Source organism: Synchiropus splendidus, chromosome 19 (genome assembly GCF_027744825.2).
Source record: "Synchiropus splendidus isolate RoL2022-P1 chromosome 19, RoL_Sspl_1.0, whole genome shotgun sequence".
Classification (NCBI taxonomy): Eukaryota; Metazoa; Chordata; class Actinopteri; order Syngnathiformes; family Callionymidae; genus Synchiropus; species Synchiropus splendidus.
In genome coordinates this window covers 4,871,428-4,893,028 of record NC_071352.1, presented here as the reverse complement: position 1 = coordinate 4,893,028, position 21,601 = coordinate 4,871,428, and the positions used below count along the sequence as shown (strand labels likewise).

The window sequence follows — 21,601 nt, the reverse complement described above, 5'->3', positions numbered from 1 at the left end:
TTTGAATTCTATTATTTATCTTTTTTTAATTGTGCCCTGTCAACAGTATAAAGCATTAGGTCACTTCCTGTATCTCTGTCTGCTTTCGTGTCACACTAAGTTTGAAAGTCTAAACAATGTAAATGCTGGGCCCGGTTCGCCCGATTTGTCTTGTAAAGAGCGACTCCTCAGCTCGTCTGCAGCAGGCATGTAAATGTGCGACAGGTGAAGATGGAGACAGCTGAAGCGTGAAAGATTTTCCTCACAGACAGTTTGTTTATTTAGGCTTGTTGCATGTACAGCGGAGTGTTTGTGGAAGCGTCCACACCTAAACAAATGAAGTCAGTGCATGTCTTTTTGGCGTCTAGAAACTGTGACGTGCTATAAACAAGAGAAACATAAAGGATACAATGAAGGATTATATTAAATGTACAGTCAGACACAGGAAGCTGTGGATTCATCTATAAGAGTTTTCAATCATCCCTGCTTTTTTTTCTCATCTGTTTGTTCCTCTTGCTTGTCGAAGTCCTCGGTGACAGAGGGTGCGTCTTTCTCCTGTCACAAGCAGCACATGTGTTTCTTCAGAACATAAAAGAGAAGAGCACTCATTACAGTCTCACCTCCGTTTTGGTCTTTCCACACGACAGCCATCGAATGTATTCCTCTCTCACCTGGAACACACAAAGCGTCTGATCAGAGGGAAAGCAAATGCATCACACACTGCGAGTGTATCAAACTGAACCCTTGTGGACCACATCATAAGCATGACTTCATACGGCTCTGTCGTCAGAATGGCTCATTTGGCTCACACATTCTCTAAACCACATGGTGGTTAGTGTGCGACAAAGTTCGACAGCAGCATTTGAATAAATGCAAAAAGAAAAGACAACAGTCACCTCCTTGTTGAGCACACAGTGGACGATGAAGAGGAAGGTTCCTTGCTGGGAGTTAAGGAAGATAAAGAGAACCTGGAAGAAAAGGTTTGTTTGGTAGAAGCCAAGAATCCAGGTGCAGCCCAGAATGACAAACTGGGCCAGGATCTTGAAGACGACCATCCTGTCAATACATGAGAGTGGTCGGTTAGGAGATAAGGGGGCTGTTGTGTATTTATTTAGGGTGTTTGACAGTGAACAGAAGTGTGAGACATAAAAGCTTGGATTACATTTGTACTCAAGGCTATAATCTTTGGTCTGTAAGGGGTCATGATGGGAACACAGTGATATAGAGGGTGCATCAGTCTGTCAGGGTGATGAAAGAGCTGAGCCAAAAGGCAAAGTTATTGATTCAGCATGAATTTACGTTCCTTTCTTCACATAGTCATGAGCTTTTGGTTTGTGAGGGTGAATAAACAAGGTTAATAGGAGCTTTTCTAGAGTCCGATAGAGGCGCTACGTCATCCCAGAGAGGGGCTTCTAGATGAAACATCTACACACTTTCTACTTCTGAACTTCTTCACGAGGTCTGACCAATGATTTCGGATTCTTACTTGGTGTCTTTGGACTGAGAACCACTCTTCATGTTGGCTAGCGTGGGTTTCAAACTCCATAGTGTGGCCAAAAAGAGAGTGAAGTTAACCTGTCAGAGACAGAAAGTAGAATGCCAAAAGAGTGGCTAAGGTCAAGGTCAAGGTGTAAGATGTTGGCATTTGTCCTTAATATACTAATAATATGGTGTGTTCTGAGGGCACTAGCGCTCACCCCAAGAATGAAGATCAGTGGGCCGGTTAGTGACCATCTGAAATTACGCTTATCTGAAAGAAAGCAGCTGCGAGAGAGAAGATGTGTTTGTTCGGCTTGTCGTCCCAAAGTTAGTTGTAGCGATTGTAGCACTCACTCTTTCGTTGCCGTGACACCATATCCGTCTGAATACACAAGTGCGGAAACACCCACGATCACAAGGGGGACGCCGTAGCCGACGAGGTAGAGGGCGGGTTTTGGAAGGCCGTCTCTCTGGATCACCTGAACCTTGGAGAGCCTGCGGACCAGCAGGTGAAGCTGGAGGGCTTCCAGCAGCATCCACATGAAGCTAGCGATGATCAGAAAGTGGAGAAGCCCCGCGATGACCGTGCAGGCCAGCTGTGGAGACATGTGTTGGCTCATGCAAGCTTCACTACGACACAAGATCTACTCCACCTCCTCATCCACGTATTCGTCGTTCCAGAGCAGAAGGAGGTGCGACATGGCCAGACTGAGGCAGAGGTGGAGACGGGCCGTGTTGTTGATCTTGGGGTTCCAGCTGCACAGCAGGAAGGTGAGGATGGCCAGGCCGAAGAAGAAGAGTCCCACAATGACACACACTCGGTTGAGCCATTCCAAGAAAGAATTGTCTGGAGGAGGCTGGCAAGTAGAGGGAAAGTCAGTATAGGAAAATCCCTCAGCGGCCCTGGGTCCATTTACCTCCCCAATCTGCATGATGAGAGCGAAGGTAGAGAGGTGGATGCAGCTGCAAATCGTGTAGTTCTCATTTGAGAACAACGACCAGCAGCCGTCCTGGGACCACCTCATCTGGTCTGGACTTTTTTTGGACCCATGCTCACCGTCCTTGTCAGCCCAGTAGACACAGGTCATGTACCCAGACTCGGGAGCCCTCTAAGGAACCAAGAAGAGAAGAGGGATGAGATTTAAAAACTCCATTTTGAGATGGAATCTGAGCGACTGCACCATCTTGTGCATGATGGTGAAGTTGACCGGCTCCGTCAGGTTGGTGTTGTTCACCGTCGGCAGATATGCGGTCAGAATGTCCGACATCATCTCCGTCTTGTTCACTGTTTTGAAGTAGGTATGGCTGAGCAGGTTCTCCAGGCCGTTGAGCGTCACGAAAGCGGCAGCTGCCGTACCTGGAAGAGTCAAGGTTGTCAGCAAATATCGCGTCATTGAGGTTTAGAGGGCAAACTGTCTCACCATTATTATGACCAGCGAGGCCCTGCAGGTTGATTTCCATGACGTTTCCGTTCGCACTTAGATTGGCTGTGGATTCTCCTGGATTCCGCGGACCGATGCCTCTGATGTCCAAATCTGGCAGAAGGTCGCCACAGTCATTGGTGTGACGTGAGGTCAGGTGACTGACCGACACTCCCTTACCAACACTGCGGGTGTGCATGTGTTTGTGCGTCCCGTTCTCGTTCGGGCTCACTATCTTGTTGATCAGAGTTTCTGAGAGGCCCAGAATCAAACTGCCAACTTCTGCATCCCCCTCGCTGCTGAGACCACTAGACTTGCTCTGTGATTCCAACGCCACCACGTCCTGCCAAATCAGAAATGAGTGTGAACTACTCCTCAGTCATCAGAGGGCCTATTTCTGGACCAAAAAAAAGAGGTACCACTGATGCTGTCATGCTGTTGACTACAGTCTGCAAGCAAAAGAATGAGAAGGAAAGTCAACCTCTTAATTTACAGATATTTTACAATCTACAAACATATTTTTATATTACAACACTACTCTTGTAGTGTTTGTTTCTTTCATTATTGATTCAAGTCATAACAGATATTACAATAGATTACAGATAAACAAATATAAATGGAATATTCTGGTCACTGTTGATCGCTACTTTTTACCTGGTTTTAAGTGTTTTTTTTTCTTACGTAAGACAGCAGAAATGTAGCTCTTGAGCTTTTCAAAACAAGCTGCATATTTACAAGGGCAAGTTATATTTTTTGTTGAGGAAATTTGTTATTATTATGATCCACATGGAACTGCACATTTTCCTATCAATTTTTTTTTTTGTCGGTTTCAGAAGAGTGTTCCGTAAAAACGAAGTCACCAAAGGATGTAGTGCATATGCCAAGACTGAGGAGGCGCTGTAATACTCTAGCAACAAAGAAGAGGATAACAACTGACTGTCTCTGAATGGATGGGTTATAAAGGGAAACTCAAATTGTCTTTCATATAATATTTACATCCAGAATCTCCATGAGTCTGACTGATTTAACATCATATCATCTTCATCACAAGTTTCTACATTTGTAATCCTTGTGTAACAGCATGAACAAATTAAAGGAGGCTTCTCAATCTCCTCACCGCATCTGGCACAGCGGCGCCCGAATTGTTGAGGATGTCCTGCTCCATATTGTCAAGAAACGCCTTCTGTTTGTTGTCACCCTGCCAGAGATACATTTCAATGAAACAGCTACTAAAAACATTTTAAGGTTTCAGCCTCTTACCTCTAATGCATCTAGAATTTCAGTAAGCTCTGTGAAACACGGCAGAATCGATTTAGTGCCATGCCACTTAGGTGAGAATGGAAGTGACTTACGCTGACAGAAACTGACGTCCATTGTCCACACAATCCCAGTGGAAGGGTAGAATCCATCAGGACAAGAGCAATAGAAGGTGCCCGGAGCATTAGTGCATATTGTCGCTCGACCACAAATATCCTCCGTCTCTGCGCACTCATCGATATCTGACCGGAGAATCATGTCGGAGTGGTGAGTGAGGCTTTTTAACATGGGGATTTGGGCTGCCAACTAACCTAGGCAGGGGTTCATATAGCTGGCGATCTTGTGCTCATTGTTCTTTCGGTATCCAGAGAAACAGGGGCAGAGGTATGAGCCAATGGTGTTGGTGCAGTTGGCATCCGGTCCACAGATTTTTTCATCAACCGTGCACTCAGAAATATCTGCAAGGCATTTCGGACTGTCATTTTTGATGGCGGCTTAGTTAGCGGGGCAACTAAACTTACCAGTGCAAATGTTGACAACGCTAGCAGAGAGTTCAGTGTTGGTGGGCTCGTAACCCACGAGGCACGTACACGTAAAACTTCCAGGGTTGTTATGGCACGCAGAATTTGGGCCACAGACACCGTCTTCCAGACACTCATCGATATCTGACAACAGAGGATGGATTGTGAATTGCTGGTACTTGACCCCACCTTATTCATTCTGGTCATCGCTCACAGTTCAGACAGCAGCTCACACGCACTCACACCCACAAAATTTTGAGCATGGGAGCAAACCGGAGTGCTGCTTTTGGAGAACATCAGAACACTTGTGTTTTTGTTCGCAAGTGTTGGTATTGACACCCCTTTGTGCTTTGTATTGCATGATGCTCTCATTATTTGGCGTCAGAAGTGGGATCCTGATCTTGTGTTTTATAGCAAATTTTGATCTTAAAAAATGCTCACGCAGAGTTATAAGACCGTACCCTTGATTTCAAAGAAATCTAGTGACATTTCAAAGAACAACATGTACATACCGACACATTCAGGTCTGTCCCCGCGGAAAAGATCGAAGCCAGCCTGGCAGGTACAAGCGTAATCTCCTTGTGAGTTGGCGCAGGTGCCATACTGGCCACACGGGTGTGTGAGACACTCATCAGTATCTAGAGAGAAACAGGATTGTTTAGGCCTTCGACTGAAGGTAGCGGTTTCATCGCCAGCACAGGAGGGTTGGTGTCAGACCTATGCATGGATTGCTTGTTCCTGCTGGGGTGCCCTCTGTTGTCACTTCATAGCCACCTATGCATGTGCAGGTGAACGAGCCCTCATTGTTCTCGCAGGTTGCATGAGACCCACAGGCCAATGCAACCGCACACTCGTCTATATCTGGGAACAAAACTCAATCTCACAGTCGGCATCCACGCAAGGGCGATTCAGTCACTTCAGATGAGATCAAAGTGTGGCCCGGGGGCCATACGTGGACCTTTGCCCGTGTTTATACGTTATTATTAAATATTTTTAAAATTTAATCTCGCGGTTTTGTTTAATCAAAGGAACAAATGACTCACCCGCACAGCCGAAGGAGTTTTCTGTTGGAGTGGTGTCATCTGGGACTTTGTAGCCAGTAACACAAATGCAGCCGCCTCCAGAGTTACACTCCGCCAGTGGTCCGCAAGAGTCAGCCCCGCACGAAAAATGCGCTGAACAGAGAAGAGTCGTATCAAATGTTCACTGAAGCTTTATAGCACGAATGAGTTGTGTGTCCAGGAACTGATCGAACTGAACTTTTCATGGATTTTCTTATTTTATCTGAAGCTAGAATAGTATGACGAAAATAATAATGGAAGTACTGCATACATCATATTTTATTAATATGACTGTTGCCATGGAAAACATGGATATGATTTCCATGTAAAAATGAAAATTATCTCGTGTTTGACCCCAAGGAAAAAAACTTTAAAACACTTTCAAGTAAGAGTTAAAGTAAGAGTTGGAGAAATGCTCATTCACAGTAACCACGTTTGACTTTTTGTATTTTCTATTCTCTAGGAATATATTTATGCGAACGTTGTGTGATGCAAATGGCCTGTGAGCTGAGCCTTGTTCATCCCTTATTCACGCTCTTCTCAGGTCAGAAGGAGTTGATCTCACTTGGATAGGTAAGCAATGGCTGATATATACTTCAATAGCAGTGTAATATATCAGCTGAAATGAGAACTTACCTGTCACAAAGGCACTGTCAGGATGTGCATGGGCATCTGGTTTATACACAAAAAATCCTCCAGGACACTGCGCTACTGTGACTTTGACACCATTAGTGGTACAGCTCCCTGTATTCATATATATGTCCCCACTCAGGCTGCCGTTTACCTCACTTGGTAACGTGGTGGGAAAATACAGGGGGTACATTGTGCTTCCATGATTTGTGGGTGGACAAGCCTCAGCAACTTTGTCGCCGCCAATTCCAACAAAGCGCACCCACTTGTTCACCAGCTTTGTGTCCTTTAAAGGGTAGACGCTCGTGGTCGTGGAACTGAAGGCACTGTTGCGATATGGTTCGCTGATGTTTTCATATGTATCGCACGAGCCTGCGAAGAAGAAGAATTTTGACCTCCAGGAACTCATTTTACAATATTTGTATTTACGGAAATCAAACCAACCCTCAGGATAAGAGGCCACAAGTCTAAGCAGGAAACCTAGAAAAAACAAAGATGGTGAGGGAGCATAAGGATGCAATGCTATAGAAGCAGGTCTATACAGTCTTTTGTTTTGTTTTTAAATGTCTCCATTAGCAGAATAGTGTTTCATGTGCTTACCTAGAAGAAGCAGTGCGGAAGCGCAACTCATCATGAAGTGTCAGTCCTGCCACAGAGCACAGAAGGAGAGAGGCATTGTCAACTTTACACTGCCACTGACACCTGGAGCTAAAACCCCTGAGGAGTAATGCAAATCCGTAAATCTTGAAAGGATTGGTCAATGAGAGGAAGACGAGGAAAAGAGGTGGCGAGAGCACAACCAATCACAACACAAGCCAAACTCAAACAAAGGAATCCAGGTTGAATATGTATTTATTGACATATAGGATGTTTAAATGGCCCTTGAATATGGGTAGAGATATTATTGAATTATAATTGAAACAAAAATAGAGAAGTGTAAAAAAGAAAAGAATCAAAATAACAACCCAAACACAACAAAATGCAAATCATGGGGCTATTAAAACACAAATCTTTGTTAGATGGTGTGAGAAACACGGTGAGGCTGTCAAAATAAATCGTTATGGTCCAACTTCCGTTCTTAAATTATATCATTCCCCACTGTTGGACAAATGAAGGCAACCTGCTCTAATCTCAGTTACAACCTCTTCCTACCGGTAGGGTGCAGTAGCGAGCAGAAGACCGTTACCACCACACCGCATGAGAACTAAAGTGTTCGATTGTTTCTGGTCGAACTGTTTAGACCGGTGCACCAGCTTGTGTGCGCATCAGTAAAACTTGTGTGATAAATTCATTGTATTGCCTTCAGTATTACGAGAAACATCCGGGTGAGTCAAGCCTCTTTAGTTCTTATTTGGTTTATTAAGTCATGTATATCTTTTTAGAAAAAAGCTGTTGCTTACTTAGCATTGGATGCTAGCAGCGGCAAGATCGTTTCATTGCTACTGCACATCAGTTACATTGGTTGTATTCTCTCTCCTTTGATAATTTATTTCAGGAGTATAGTACTTTTTCTATATCTGGTAGTGGTAATTCGCCTGGAACAAACCGTAAAGCTATAGCGGAATGGATGTATAGAATTGTCAGAAGTAGCTGTCCTTGCTTTCGTTTCTCTGACTTACCTATATTTTGTTCCTTTCACTTGCTTTTAGGTTTTCTGAGATTGCCAAAAGGTGTTTTTGACCAAAGTAGAGTCATGGCTTCCCTGGTGAGTGAGGGCAAAATCGTGAAAACATTATGAATTAAGTAGCCTGCATCAGGTAAAGCAGACTGTTTCCTTCTGTTGAGATTGTGTCATTGGTCTCCTCCATACTGTGCTGTTCATTTTACATGTGAAATCAGTTTTTGGTAACGTGTTTATTCTATATTTCTGTTCCCTTTCACATTTAAAACTAAACATATCCCATAACATAGTTCTAAAAATAATTAACTCTTTACTTTGTTTCAGGGAAATAACAGTCCCTCTGCAACTGAGTACACTGTGCGGGTTCCAAAGTAAGTACAGTTTTGATGGAAATTCTTTGGACTTCTTTTACAAAAATGTATTGACTACTTGATCCGTTTTATATAAGAATTATCAGTGATTATTAGTTGGTGAATCCAATAGTAAAGGTCAAGTGACAACGAGTCCTTTCTTTGACTGGCAGAAACACCAGCAAGAAATACAACATAATGGCTTTCAACTCTGGAGACAAAGTGAACTGTTCAACTTGGACGCAGGTGAGTCTCAGAACTCCGGAGTTTGGAGTCTGGCACAGTAAACTGGTGTGATGAGCACCCTGGTAGGGTTAGCACATATAGAAAGAGAATTATTGGGGTGAGAGTAGTGGAATTTTTAAAAATGTAAAATCATGGACAACAAACTGATCAGAAGCAGTGAAGAATATTTATCACATCTTGACCATGCGGTTGCTACTCAGGCTCGCATGGAAAGAGACATGAGTGCACGACGCATATACGGTGAAGAGGAGACAGTGGAGGGGGCAGCCGGCAGTGAATTTGGTAAAAAGCAGCGAGAGGAAGCGCGAAGAAAGAAGTTTGGCATCGTGACTCGCGAGTTTAAAGCGGAGGATCAGCCCTGGATTCTGAAGGTCAACGGAAAAGCTGGCAAAAGGTTGGTGAAATGATCTAACACTTGGTGTTTAATTGACTTGACATCTGCTGCGGATCCTTTGAGAGAAGCAGTTAAGCCAAATCCAACTCCAGGATCCTGAGAGTTGAGATATGATGATGACACGTGGTCCTTGATCTGAATTCACCATGAGAAGGCAGTGGAGGTTGTCATAAGATGCAGTAGTGAAATAATATTATTTGTGATATTCAATATAGACTGTTGAACTGTTGTTCACTATATTTGCTTGATAAGAGGTTTTCTTCTTTGGTGTCAGGTTCAAGGGCATTAAGAAAGGCGGTGTTACGGAAAATGCTTCCTACTACATCTTCACTCAGTGTCCTGATGGTGCATTTGAGGCTTTTCCAGTCAACGGCTGGTACAACTTCACACCGTTGGCCAAGCACCGGACTCTCACCGCAGAGGAGGCGGAGGAGGAGTGGGGCAGGTGAGAGAGATGTGGAAGGGGTAATGATTAGAGTTGGTTTACAAGTTTGAGAACATTCATCGGCAATGGAGTAAACGTCTCTCGTTCTCCAGGAGGAACAAGGTGGTGAACCACTTCAGCATCATGCTGCAGAGACGTCTGCGGGAGCAGGAACATGGCGAGGAAGATGATGAGGAGAGCGAGAAGTCTGGGAAGAAGAAGAAGAAAGGAGGTGGAAAAGGAGGCGACCTGCGGATTTATGACCTTGAGGATGACCTGGAGATGAGCAGCGACGACAGTGACAGCAGCATGGGGGAGGGTGAGATGAGAGGGACAGTTTTTTTTCTCTACCTTCCACACAGTGACTGAGCCTCAGTCTCTGATCTATTTCAATAGACGGTGAGGGCAAAACGAAGGTGAAGAAGGAGGCAAACAAAGGAAAGGGGAAGAACAAGAAGAAGAAGGGGAGTGACAAAGAGGCTCTGGAAGACAGTGATGATGGAGACCACGAGGGCCTGGAGGTGGACTACATGTCCGACGAGAGCAGGTTGGGATCCAAACTCTCCAGTTTTGCTTCATGTTTTTATTGAACACACTTTTTCTTTCAGTTCAGAGGAGGAGCCAGAGAAGCTGAAGCCAAGCAAAGAGGAAGATCACCCGAAAGGTGGTTGAACTGAAAGGAAAAGATTGAAGTGAATAGATGGAGCTGACTCTGTGTCTCACCAAGGTATTGACGAGGCCTCTGAGAGCGAGGAAGAGAGCGAGGAGGAGAAACCAAATGAGGAGGAACAGAAGGAGGAAGAAGAAGAGGAGGAGGGGAAGAAAACACCAGTGCAGATGGAGAAGAAAAAGAAAAAAGGTGAGTCAACTACGTTTATGTTGTGAATGGGTTTTGAAAGTCGTCCTCTTGTTGCACAGACAGCAGCGGAGAGTCAGACACTTCGGATGACAGTGACATCGAGGGAGAGACGGCTTCCGCTTTGTTCATGGTGCGTCGCTGGAAAAAACAAATGAATGACTGGCCTGGCCAGAAGGACATCTGAGACTATGTCCTCTTGTTCAGAGTGAGTGTGTGGAGCCATCTTTGTAGTTCAGTGCTGTGCTCCTCGCAGAAAAAGCGCACTCCTCCCAAACGTCCAGGCGGTCGAGGATCTGCAGGAAGCTCCAGGACCGGCAGCCGTCCAGGGACTCCATCCATAGACCCTGTGTCCACCTCCAACACACTGCGAGCTGCTGCCAGCAAACTCGAGCAAGGTGAGGTCGAGGTCATGTGACAATAACAAAGTTGACCGACAAAATCCCTTCTTTTGAAAGGTAAAAGGCAAACACCAGGTCCGAGCACAGACTCTCCTGCTGCCAAGAGGCTGAAGATGGACCCCAGCAGTCAAAGCCCGGCTCCTTCTGGGAAGAGCACGCCGCAACCGTCGTCTGGAAAGTCCACTCCCAGCTCCAAGTATTTATCTGCAGTCTTCATCATCTGTGATCCAGAGTTGTTTGTTAATCTTCTTATGTCCCGTCACGCAGCAGCGACCTGCAGCTGACAGAGGACGCTGTCCGGCGCTACCTGATCCGGAAACCCATGACGACAAAGGACCTGCTGAAGAAGTTCCAGACCAAACGGACTGGTTTGAGCAGCGAGCAGACGGTCAACGTCTTGGCTCAGATCTTGAAGAGGCTCAATCCAGAACGGAAGTACATCAACGAGAAAATGCACTTCTACCTTAAGGAGTGAACATGTTTCATTGTGTGGAGAGAAAAAAAAAACAGATCAATGTGTGTTGACTTAAGCTTTCTTTTTTTGTTAGAACCTTTGTAATAAAATGCAGTGAAAATCCAATTCAGCTTGTTTTGTCTCTTGGCTTTAACCTCTGCAGTTGGACAACAGGCATCATATTCATCTGGATGCGCTTTGTTTACTGAGGTAATGAAGGGTGGATAGGGGACATTATCAACCTTGTGTGCTGGCCGTATAATTCTATCATCACTAACTGACATTTTTATTTTTCACCATTTTTCACAATGACCCTAGAAACACATCTACATTGTTTGTTTTTCCACACACAGCCAGGCCGCCGCCATCACTGATGAAGTCAGCAAATGCAAATAGTCAGCCAAATTTCTCGTTTAAATATTCTTCAAGACGCACAGACGGATTTTAATTCAGTTTATTTTTTTAGAGCTCATTGACATACATAAATGGTCTGGAAACAGCTTCTGTCCATGTCAAATTGCTTTATACAAAAGTAGATGCTGTATATAATAAATATTTGTTATTTAAGTATCTGTTGAAGAACTGAATCTTAATATGATCATCTGTTGAATTTGATCTCAAGAGTGGATCCAACCTGATCATTCAACACGGCTTCTTCACATTCTGTCGACGGTCTTCTCTTAAACCGCTTCTCATTTCTGCACAATTCAAGCTTCAATTCATCAGAAGAAGCAGCAGCAGAAACATCCAAGTTTCTGCTTTTATATTACTGACACAGTTTTATCAGTCAATGTCAACTCGGAAGGTTCCGGCAGATGACTGCGATTCTTCGCTGACGTGGGACTTTCTCTCCTTTAAACAGAGACTCTTCGTCTCTCAGGACCTCATGAGTGAACCGGTACCTGGCTTCATCTCTGTAAAAGGACAGAGAAGACTGTCATAAATTCACTTCAGACTATGATAGATGTGATATTTCAACACGCATTACCTGAGTATGTAGAGGGAGCGGCGCTGTAACAGCAGGTCCAGCCACTCCTGGGCAGCGTCCTCCTTCACCAGACGCATCACGCTGTCCGACAGAAGACTCAGACCTGCGATGGTGCTGCCACAGAACTTTAAGAGAAGATGGCATTAGTGAACAGATTCCACCGTCTACTGTGTGGTATAAAAACCAGCCTTGATACTGTCGACATGCGGCTTGATGTAGCCAGCTTTGTCCAGGTCCAGGACATGGACCGGCCCAAGCAAAGGTCCACCCTGAGGAAATGCCACAGACCGGACTCGATTCAACACCTCCTGGCATGGCGGGCTCCAAGTCAGGCGCTCGGTCTCACGGAAGCCATGTATGGCCTGAGTGTGGACAGGTGACAGTACCAAATGTAAATAAAGACAGATACTTATTTATGAGTGTGAAATAGAGCACACAGAGACAACAGTGCAGTTAATGACAGACAACATACTATAACATAAAAAAATACATTAAAAAACAGTAAGAAAATGACAGTTGGGTAGAGGAATTGAATATGAAAATGAACTTAAAATGAGTTGTGCTTACATTATCCCAGTGGTCAAACTCATATCGCTTCTTCCTCAGGCCTGGATGCAGCTCTCGCAGGAAAGCCTCCTCTTCCTCTTGGGTGATGAAGCCCGGTCTCACCTCCACCTGTGAGGCCAGTCTCCGCACCAACTCACCGCTGGAGCCGACGACCACAGTCTCGTCAGCGGCAGCGTGCTGACCTCTGCGGGCAGCTGAGTCCGGACATCCACCGCGACCAAAGATTCGAGGTCGGATTCGTGTCAGCGCTCTTGACAACAATGACATCTTCAGCTACATGTAATTAAAAAATAATAGGAGAAAAGAATTCCCGGTCAGTTCTGTTGACAAACGAAACGACATAGAGCGACGCCATCTTAGGCGCGCACTGTACTGTGGGGGATGTAGTTCACGTGAACACTACATTTTTGATTCGATCAGTTACCGATCAACAGCTAGGATCGGGATTGTTTGTGAGAAAAATATGGCTACAATATAGCGAAATATCCCCCCCAAAATCACGTTGATGTCCTTAATATTGGGAAATCAGACGTCAGAAATTGTAGTTTTGGAAATCAGTAAACATAATGAAAAAAGAATCACTACAATGATACAAACCCGTTTTTTCAGTTCAATAATGACTGTACTAATCGCATCCGATACATCTTGATTATTTATGTAGTTCTTATAATTCATTTATCTGGTGAAAGATCATATCGCAATTCAACCCCTATTGTGGGAAAGACGACGCACTCCGCCATCTTTGTTGAGGGTAGAAACGTCATCCAATGACGAAGCTTTTTTCTTTCACGTGATTGGTCGGGATTGGTCACGAACCTCGTTGCGTCTGTTTGGCGCTCTTCACTCTCGCCTGCTCTGGCGCGTTTTTGAAAGAGCTAGCGCGTCAGTAATATGTGTTCTCGGACCAACACGACCAGTTTAACGACTTGGTGTTCGGTTCGGCGCCCGACATGGTGACGGTATTTGGACTTCCTTCACGGCTTCCACTGGGGAGAGTTATGGTCGACGTCGCAGCTGGTTGTCGTTGTTAGCTTACTGTTGTACAGTGGAGTTTACATGTCGAGCAAACCACGGACGCCTTTCTCTGAGAGACGTCGTCGACTGCTGGTGCAACGACATCAATTCTCTTCCCTGCGTTTTGGACCATCGGTGAGAACCTTTGTGTTGAGAGTAGTATATTTATCTGTAGTAAGGACGTCTAACACGATAAGCTTTGGTCAACACAACACTGTATTCCTATCTGGCTGACTTCACCTCTGAACAAAAATGTTAAATATATTAATGTTCAAGTCAAACGCATTTATAATTTCTGCCATCTAATGTAAACAACCATACACATCTTCCTCTTCGCGTTTGTAATAAAACTCAAGTTTCTCGACAATCGAATTATAGTTTTTTTGTTGTTTTGTTAGCTTTAGACACTGTTTTCTGTGTACACACACTGTTATATGTCAAAGTCGATCGTGATTTCAATGACTGTTTATGCACTTAGCCACAGATTGTGATTAAAAAGCGATTTTTTTTGTTTACAGTGACCTTCAAACTATGGCAGGAGTTGTGGCTATGGCATCTGTTATTGAGGACTTTGACACTCAGGTATGTCTTCAATGTGAATTCTGTATAATGTAATATTTGATTGAAGTGAGATAATTTAAACTAGATGGAAATGTCATGTTATAGCAATATTGTAGCATCACAAGGTAATATTGTTTACGTCAACTCCCAAAAATTATTTAAACCCAACATTCATTGGTTAAAAAAAGGTAGTAGTACATTGTTTTCATCTTGCATAGATCATGTTGGATTATTAGTCAATAATGTCAATAAAAAAGACAATGTATTGTTGTTAACAATCTCTTATTCAAACGTGTGAATGCTAAATGTAAATTGTTGTTTACCTGCACTGTATACAGTTCTCAATTTTTCCAATCGTGTTTCTAATGAAGACTTTTTATTATGTTTACCTAAAGTCCCATTTCTTTTTTCAGCCATGCAAGAAAGCTCGCAAAGATGGCGGCAGTCCCATTGTTAAGACAATCACGAACTATTTTTCTCCGCTCCCGAAGCCGGCGGAGAAGCCTTTTTCTCCTCCTCGCTCCAACAACATCATGGACTACTTCAGCAAAAGACCTAATTTAGTCTCTAAAGAAAAGAGCAGTTCACCAGAGCAGCCCAAAGAATCATGTCAGAAGAATCAGTCAGTAGAAAAGCAATCCACTCCAGAGGCACTATCGAAGCAACCGCCTCAAAAACGCAGAAAAAAAACAAACGTTTCCAGGAAGCTTGTGGAGGATAAAGCTGTTGATGAAGATTGCAGCTTTGTTGTTCAAGATTCACCAGAGAGGAATGTCTCTGCACCGAAATCAAGAAAGCCCTCTCAAAAGAAACAGAAAAGAGCTGAGAAATGCTTGGTGGAAAATGAGTGCAAGACTGTAGAGCCAACTGAAGAGGATTGTTCTATAGAACAGCCTGAAGTCCAAGTAATAAGCAGTAGTTCACCCTCTTCTGTTGTGTTACCAAAAGATAAAGTGAAACGCAACAGGAAACCAGCAGCAAAGTCTAAAAAGGATGATGAACCGGTGAAACAAATTGAAGCAGAGGTGAAAGAGGCGGCTAGTTTCCTCTCTGATGCGAGCATGGAGGTGAATGTGGACGAGAACTCTGAGTTGAACAGTAGCACTGTCATGATCTCCTTTGAGGATTTCGTGCGCAGTCACAGCCAAGATGATGCAGAGGAGGTTGGAGATGATGAGCAATGCAAGGCTCCTTCAGTTCAAGTCGTAGACGAAGTTGAAATAAAGGAAAATGAGCCGTTACAGCCCCCTGTATCTAATGAAGCCTCTGGAGAAGCACCCCTCCAGGTGCCACAGCGTACTCTCACTATCCAAGCTGAGGTGCATAAGTGTAAGGAGCCAGTGGGAAAGGTTGCTTCCATATTCAACAAGAGGAATGTTGTGGGTTCCCCAGCAGAAGTAGCATCAGTCGGCAAATCTCCTTCTCCGACTGTGAAGCGCAGGTCCAATGTTGTCCTGCTGGAGGAAGAGCTTGAGCTGCTGGTGCTTGAAAGTGACTCCACATCTAAGTGCAGCGAGTCGGAGAGAAAGCAGTTCATGGCTGCCTTCAAACAAGCCGGTAAAGTTGCCAAAACTCAGGAGAAGCTGAAGAAACCTGCAGACAAGGACGCTGAAGAGGGTGCCGCTAGACCTCCCGTCGACGAGCAAGCGCCCCCTGTTGCCCAGGGGGATAAAGTTGTCAAAAAGAAGCCTGGGAGGAAAACGAAAAAGAAGGCGAACGTCGACTCAGCAGCTGCCACCCAGAGTCCTGCTGAAGAAGCCGTGGTCGTGAAGGAGAACAAGACTGGTGCTACAGAGTCAAATGATTCCGCTCCAGCAACGAGGCGGTCTCTAAGAGGAGGTGCCGGGAGTCGCACCCCGATAGCTCCTCAGATGGATGGCAGTGCCAAGCCAGCAGCTGAGGAGGCATCATTGGGAACTCCTGTCAGCATATCGACGCCACGGAAACGTAAGTCTCGCCATGGAGTTTTTGTTGCAGAGCTGGTGTGTCCGCCTGACACCAAGGAGAGTCCCATCAGGTGAGTGATCTAGTATCTAATGTCTGTCCATGAGTCAAACGCATTTCTAGTTTATGTGCAGATTATCAGATTATATGAAGATTATTTTAGATTATTATTGTTTTTGTGTTTAAGGCATTTTAAATGTTCTGCTCTAGAAAAGAAGCAAAATTAATGATTATAAAACCACAGTTTTGGGTTGTCGATAAATTCAGTTTTTGTTTGTGTTTTTGTCTGTAGAATTATTAACAATAATCTTCTAAAAATCAGAATCAGGTTGACCAGAGTCCGACGAGACAGTGATAAAGGAGAAAATGGCGTCAACAGTCCTTTATCCTCCAAGGTGAGTGCGCTCTCCCTCTTCTTTACAAGACTGTGCGACCGCGCTATCAACTGCAGCTTCATTTTTCCTCTGCCTTTGCTTCATCTAACACAGAACGAGTCTGAAAAACAGAAGCAGGCAAAGAAGTTGGTGGAGAAGGCCAAGGCGATTAAGAAGAGTAAGAAAGCTGTGGAGGTGAAGGGCACCTTGAGGCGTTCATCCCGCTCTGAGACGTCCGCCTCAAAGACCTACTGCGAGGACGAGGTACGAGCCTCAGCTGATATTACACTTTAATCTCTTCACCCTGGTGGAAGGTGTGTAACTTCTCCAACCTCTTCAGGATTCTATCATTTGCCTCGATGATGCCCCGGCTGCACCAGCCAAGGGAGCGGTGGAGAAGAATAAACCGAAGAAGTCTCTCCGCAGTTTAAACGACGTGCTGGGAAAACAGGCGTCTCATGGGAAAGGTGCACTTTCTGGTCACAGTTCACCTGAGCTCCTCACCTCTGCCACCAGCCTCCATTATAAATGAGCTTTTTTCCCCTCCACAACAGGCTCCAAACAGACAACTGCAAGCCAAGAGAAGAACGTCCGGAAGGTGTCTATATTTGACGAGAGCAGCCGCGAGGGGTCAGAGAACTCCCAGGATGACGAGCAGTTCAAGGCCCGCAGGGAGTTCCTGAAGAGCGGCTTGCCAGAGAACTTCAGGAAGCAGATCGCCAAAGCTGCAGCCACCAGAGAGGCCTATTCTGCACAATGTTTATCCTTCCAATCGGTTCTACACGCGACTCAGCCGCCGACAGGTAGCCCGTCCTCTCGCCAAGACGGGTTAGAGCTTTACATTCATCTGCTTCTCCTCATCAGATTGTCCCCTTTGGAGTCTTCCGTGGCCAAAATGTCCATTACTGTCGGATCTGAAGGAGCCATGGAGCCAGAAGATCAGCTCTGCTCTCTCATGTAGTGGGCACTTTAGTATGAAAACAGAAGCAGCACGTAAAGTTTCACATGGAAGAGTATGTTCTACCACTACATTGATTCGTGATGATTCATTTTTTGAGTTTAAAGTTTAAAATATTTGCCGCTCAGGTTTCGGGGTGGAGGCCTGACATTGCTGCAGATGTCCTCCAGATTCTAATAGAAGATGTCCGTTCCTGCAACTCTTCCTTCCCTGTTCAGATGTTCCTGACTCGCTTGAAGACAAAGTGTTCAGAATACCATCAGCTCTGCAGTTCAGGTCAGTGCCGCGCAGTTGGCATGCTCAAAAACAAACCGTTACTCACCCGACTCTCATCAGAAGCCGCAGCAAAAGTCACAAGCACAGACTCATCAGTCAAAGCTGGCGGCAAGGGGAAGAGGAAACGCTTGGATGACGACGGAGTCAAAGCTGCGAAGAAGCAGAGAGCCGGCCTTGGAGATGACAGTGTTTCGGTAGAGGTGGAACCTTCAAGGAGGGCGAGGCGTAGACGAAGTGCCCAGAAACAAAGTGTGGCGGAGAAGAAGGAAGCGGCCTCCGTCTCTGGCGAAGACTCGCCCTCTAAAGACGACGCGAGCGTAGAAAGTAGGTGGCTCCCCCGAGCTGAATGTGATTCAAATGCATGAACACGTCTTCTGTTTGCTCAGCAGATGTGGTCAGGGAAGATGTTCTGTGGACGGACAAGTATCAGCCTCAGCACTCCAGTGACATCGTGGGGAATACGGCATCAGTGAGGAGGCTGCACAGGTGCGCCATCTCTGCTGCATAGAAGAAACCAGTGTCACTGTCCTCCCATCGTATGATGTCAATTCCATTTCAATGAATTTCACAGCTGGTTGAAGGAGTGGAAGCTGCGTGCTGATAGAGAAGAGAAAAGACAGAGGGAGCCAAAGAAGCCGGAGGACAGCAGTGTCGGTAAGCGACGAAAGGATTTTTTTTTGTTGCTGTAATCTTCGGTGACCTGTTTGACTGCTGGGTCCAGATTCTGACTGGGACGGCGGCGACGACTCTGTGTTTGCTGAGGACGGCCTCTGTAACACAGTCCTCATCACTGGCCCCACTGGAGTCGGGAAGACAGCTGCTGTTTACGCCTGTGCTCAGGAGCTGGGTTTTAAGGTACTGAAGGCTGGTCATGTGACCAAGTCGTGTGGACTGGTTTGACTCTAACGTTATAATTCAAGGTGTTCGAGGTGAACGCGTCCTCTCAGCGCAGCGGCCGGCTGATCCTGTCCCAGCTGCGAGAAGCCACCCAGTCCCACCAGGTGGACAGTCAAGGGGTCAACGCCCACAAACCCACCTACTTCACCAGCTACAGCACTGGCAGCAGCACCAGCTCGGTCAAACACGGCATCTCGCCCCGTACGTGCTGGAGTAACACACGAGATGACAAGCAACAGAGCAGCAGATCACTCCTCTTCCTCTCCTGCAGGGAAGATGAACTCGCCTCGCAGGGTCGTGTCGTCGCCGAGAAAACTCCCCCAGTCTCCTCGAGGTAGCAAGCGAGGAGGCTTGGCTCCGACCTCGTTGGCTAAATTCTTCAAACCCGGCGCTGACAGCTCTAAGAAGGAGCATCAGAAGTGTAAATATCCGATCAGCTTAACCACTGAGCTACATTTTTGGTGTTGATCTCATCTTCTGTTTCAGCAAAGAGCTCCACACATGAAGCTCCTCTCAAATCCAAGAACACTCTGAAGTCACCCACATCCAGCACTGAGGAGCAGAGCAAGAAGACGGCCACCTCACTGATCCTGTTTGAGGAGGTGGATGTCATTTTTGAGGAGGACTCTGGATTTTTGGCTGCGATCAAGACGTTCATGGCGACGACTAAGCGGCCCGTGATCCTCACGACCAGTGGTGAGTCCTGCGTTGAGGATGGAGCCGAGGTTCAGGTGGTTACATGTGCCATGTCTCCCAGACCCTGCTTTCAGCACCATGTTCGACGGACACTTTGAGGAGATACATTTCAAAACCCCCTCACTGGTGAGTGAAGTAAAACAAACATTAGTTCATTATTTCAGTGAATGACAGTCCCCTCCCTGCAGGTGAACGTGTGCAGCTACCTGCGCCTGCTGTGCCTGACGGAGAACCTGAGGACTGACGCGTCCGACGTCAACGCGCTGCTCAGACTGAACAACTGTGATGTCAGGCAGAGCTTACTTCAAATGCAGTTTTGGGCTCGCAGCGCGGGAGGTCGCCATGACGACCGTCAGCTGCAGGCTCGCAAAGATGGTCAGCAGATTTAAAAACTGCCAATGTTGGGCTGAATTTTGGCTTTGAACTCTGCTCGTATGTTTTGAAGGAGAAGCAGGGACGTCTGGTGAAGTGAAGGATCTGCCTCTCTGTGACACTGGCTGCACAGAGAGCGCGCTGGGCCTGATCAACAGCCAAACAGAGAAGAGCATTTGGGATCTTCTCAAGGTAAATTTTCGTTTATCTCAAGTCATTTTAAAAGCATTAGTTTTGGTGCTTTAAAACAAATGTCTGTGCTTCAGACTCAAACTCAAGATGTGGCTAGCTGGGCTCTGCTAGTGGAAGGCCTTCGACGTGGATTTAACCTCACCTACTCCAACATGGAAAGCCTGGTGCCCTTACCTCAGAAGGAGCTGGAACCCTTCACGAAGAAACCTCAGCTTTCTCAACGAGAGAAACCCCTTCCCGTCCCGCCTCCAGAACCGACCTCATTTTTACCTTCTGCAGAGTCGGACGACGGGAGTCCAGTGAAGTTATCGCACAGAATGAAGAAAAACAAGCGGACACGGCAGTCAGCTGACAAAGGTGGACTTCAATCTGACTCCGACTCGGGGGATGGGTTTCTATCCCTCTCCAAACCACAGCCTGATTTAAAAGAAGAAATGAATAAGAATCTAACTGTAAGAAGTCGGGCGCTGACTGCAGAGGAGCGGCTCACAAGTCTCCCCGTCTCCCAGGGTCTTCAGGCCATAGCAGACTTTTTTGACTCCATGTCCTTCGCTGACAGCTTCACACAGAGAAACCCTCCGGCACTTTCCGCGGTGAAAGACGGAATGATGGATGAGCCGAGGATGGATTGTGACCGTTCGAGCTGCGAGGAAAAGGAGCGTGTGTTGGAGGTGCAGGCGGCTGTGGAAGCGCTGAGCTTTCACAAGTGCAGGACATCTCTCACCGAGGCCCGTGACCAAGCGCTGAAGCTGGATGAGGAGCTGGGAAGAAAGGCCATGGAGGAGCTGACCCTTCCTGTGGCGCCTCACCGGGCCAGTTTCAGCTTCACAGCAGGCGACCCGTGTCCGGCACAGTGAGTTCTTCACTAGCGTTCCATGAGAGTGTCCTCTGCTAAAATGATGGTGTTTCAGTTTGGCCACTCACAGACGGGATGTGATGGATTCGCTGGTGTGCAGAGGGGCGTTTGGGGCCGTTGACAGACGGCTGATGGGGCTGGACTACCTGCCAACACTTCGGACCATCTGCAGGTCCGAGCAGCTCAAAGAGCAGGAGAAAGTGAAGCGAAGGTGAGTAAGCTCTGGGCTGCAGCCCGACTGGTTCAGCTCTGCAGCGTGCAGACAAAGGATATCTGACTCTGACACTGCGTTTAGTCAAATTTGTCCTTGTGTTGTAAAACATTTTTGTGTTCCTGTATCAGGTTTCTGCACTATCTGGACTCGATCCACCTCGGAGTCGACAGAGAAACTCTGCAGCACCTTGCAGAAGAATTTCCTGGATCTCATACACGACTGAAGCCGTGCAGATGAATAGTCGACTGACTTGTCCTGAATCATGTGACACACCCATTCGGCCACTTGGCAAATATTTTTATACAGTTTTTATTCTGAGCTTCACTAACTGCCTGGAATTTTCCAGCATAATATGTACAGTTGCCTCCTAATGTAAAGTTATGTTAAATAGTTAAAGAGGGTTTGTATAAAAATAGAATTTGTGAGTTTAACTCTTTTGTACGAACAGCATTGTGTTTCAAAGTCAAGCTATTACTTCTTTTTATTTTTACTTCCACAATGACATTTGCTTTTTTGTGATTTGTTTTCAGTTTTTATTTTTATTTTTGTTGTGACCTAATAAAGGAAACCTGAAAGCCGGAATTTGCATCTGTATTGC

General features: G+C 45.9%; 4 protein-coding genes across 8 annotated transcripts; 2 read left to right on the top strand and 2 right to left on the bottom strand.

Moving 5' to 3' along the window:
• Nucleotides 1-250: 250 nt before the first annotated feature.
• On the bottom strand, nt 251-8,074 carry LOC128751015 (adhesion G protein-coupled receptor E1-like). Of its 4 annotated transcripts, XM_053851741.1 has the most exons (24): nt 7,968-8,074; nt 6,949-6,994; nt 6,793-6,828; nt 6,355-6,720; nt 5,701-5,832; nt 5,375-5,518; nt 5,170-5,295; nt 4,658-4,801; nt 4,448-4,594; nt 4,232-4,378; nt 4,140-4,168; nt 3,997-4,077; nt 3,299-3,328; nt 3,060-3,222; nt 2,880-2,993; nt 2,640-2,815; nt 2,376-2,567; nt 2,112-2,315; nt 1,813-2,054; nt 1,677-1,743; nt 1,466-1,554; nt 876-1,035; nt 600-650; nt 251-534 (listed from the first exon to the last, which is right to left on the bottom strand). In XM_053851741.1, exons 2-24 carry the CDS (start codon nt 6,980-6,982, stop codon nt 457-459), a joined length of 2,952 nt encoding a protein of 983 aa, XP_053707716.1. In that variant the 5' UTR covers nt 6,983-6,994; nt 7,968-8,074; the 3' UTR covers nt 251-456. The 4 variants fall into 4 exon arrangements, 3 of the variants coding, with proteins under 3 accessions (XP_053707716.1, XP_053707714.1, XP_053707715.1); XM_053851739.1 differs by having other exon boundaries at nt 4,140-4,378; XM_053851740.1 differs by lacking the exon at nt 7,968-8,074 and having other exon boundaries at nt 4,140-4,378; nt 6,949-7,031.
• Nucleotides 7,537-11,220, top strand: gtf2f1 (general transcription factor IIF, polypeptide 1). The gene is made up of 14 exons (XM_053851742.1): nt 7,537-7,673; nt 7,998-8,053; nt 8,294-8,340; nt 8,493-8,565; nt 8,766-8,959; nt 9,234-9,404; nt 9,497-9,702; nt 9,780-9,930; nt 9,992-10,047; nt 10,111-10,242; nt 10,302-10,372; nt 10,496-10,637; nt 10,698-10,836; nt 10,908-11,220. The coding sequence occupies exons 2-14, from the start codon at nt 8,042-8,044 to the stop codon at nt 11,113-11,115; spliced, it is 1,602 nt and encodes a 533-aa protein (XP_053707717.1). The 5' UTR covers nt 7,537-7,673; nt 7,998-8,041; the 3' UTR covers nt 11,116-11,220.
• Nucleotides 11,221-11,530: 310 nt separating this feature from the next.
• Nucleotides 11,531-15,813, bottom strand: alkbh7 (alkB homolog 7). Its single transcript, XM_053851953.1, has 4 exons — nt 12,650-15,813; nt 12,271-12,444; nt 12,083-12,207; nt 11,531-12,008 (listed from the first exon to the last, which is right to left on the bottom strand). Exons 1-4 carry the CDS (start codon nt 12,914-12,916, stop codon nt 11,888-11,890), a joined length of 687 nt encoding a protein of 228 aa, XP_053707928.1. The 5' UTR covers nt 12,917-15,813; the 3' UTR covers nt 11,531-11,887.
• atad5a (ATPase family AAA domain containing 5a) lies at nt 13,466-21,585 on the top strand. 2 transcript variants are annotated; one of them, XM_053851949.1, is made up of 22 exons: nt 13,466-13,798; nt 14,182-14,245; nt 14,638-16,241; nt 16,491-16,563; nt 16,657-16,806; nt 16,883-17,009; nt 17,097-17,345; nt 17,407-17,555; nt 17,629-17,776; nt 17,837-18,100; nt 18,163-18,262; nt 18,348-18,430; nt 18,498-18,631; nt 18,697-18,874; nt 18,945-19,094; nt 19,160-19,369; nt 19,431-19,495; nt 19,558-19,744; nt 19,815-19,933; nt 20,008-20,786; nt 20,845-21,000; nt 21,132-21,585. In XM_053851949.1, exons 2-22 carry the CDS (start codon nt 14,195-14,197, stop codon nt 21,238-21,240), a joined length of 5,085 nt encoding a protein of 1,694 aa, XP_053707924.1. In that variant the 5' UTR covers nt 13,466-13,798; nt 14,182-14,194; the 3' UTR covers nt 21,241-21,585. The 2 variants fall into 2 exon arrangements, with proteins under 2 accessions (XP_053707924.1, XP_053707925.1); XM_053851950.1 differs by having other exon boundaries at nt 13,467-13,798; nt 18,166-18,262.
• Nucleotides 21,586-21,601: the final 16 nt, after the last annotated feature.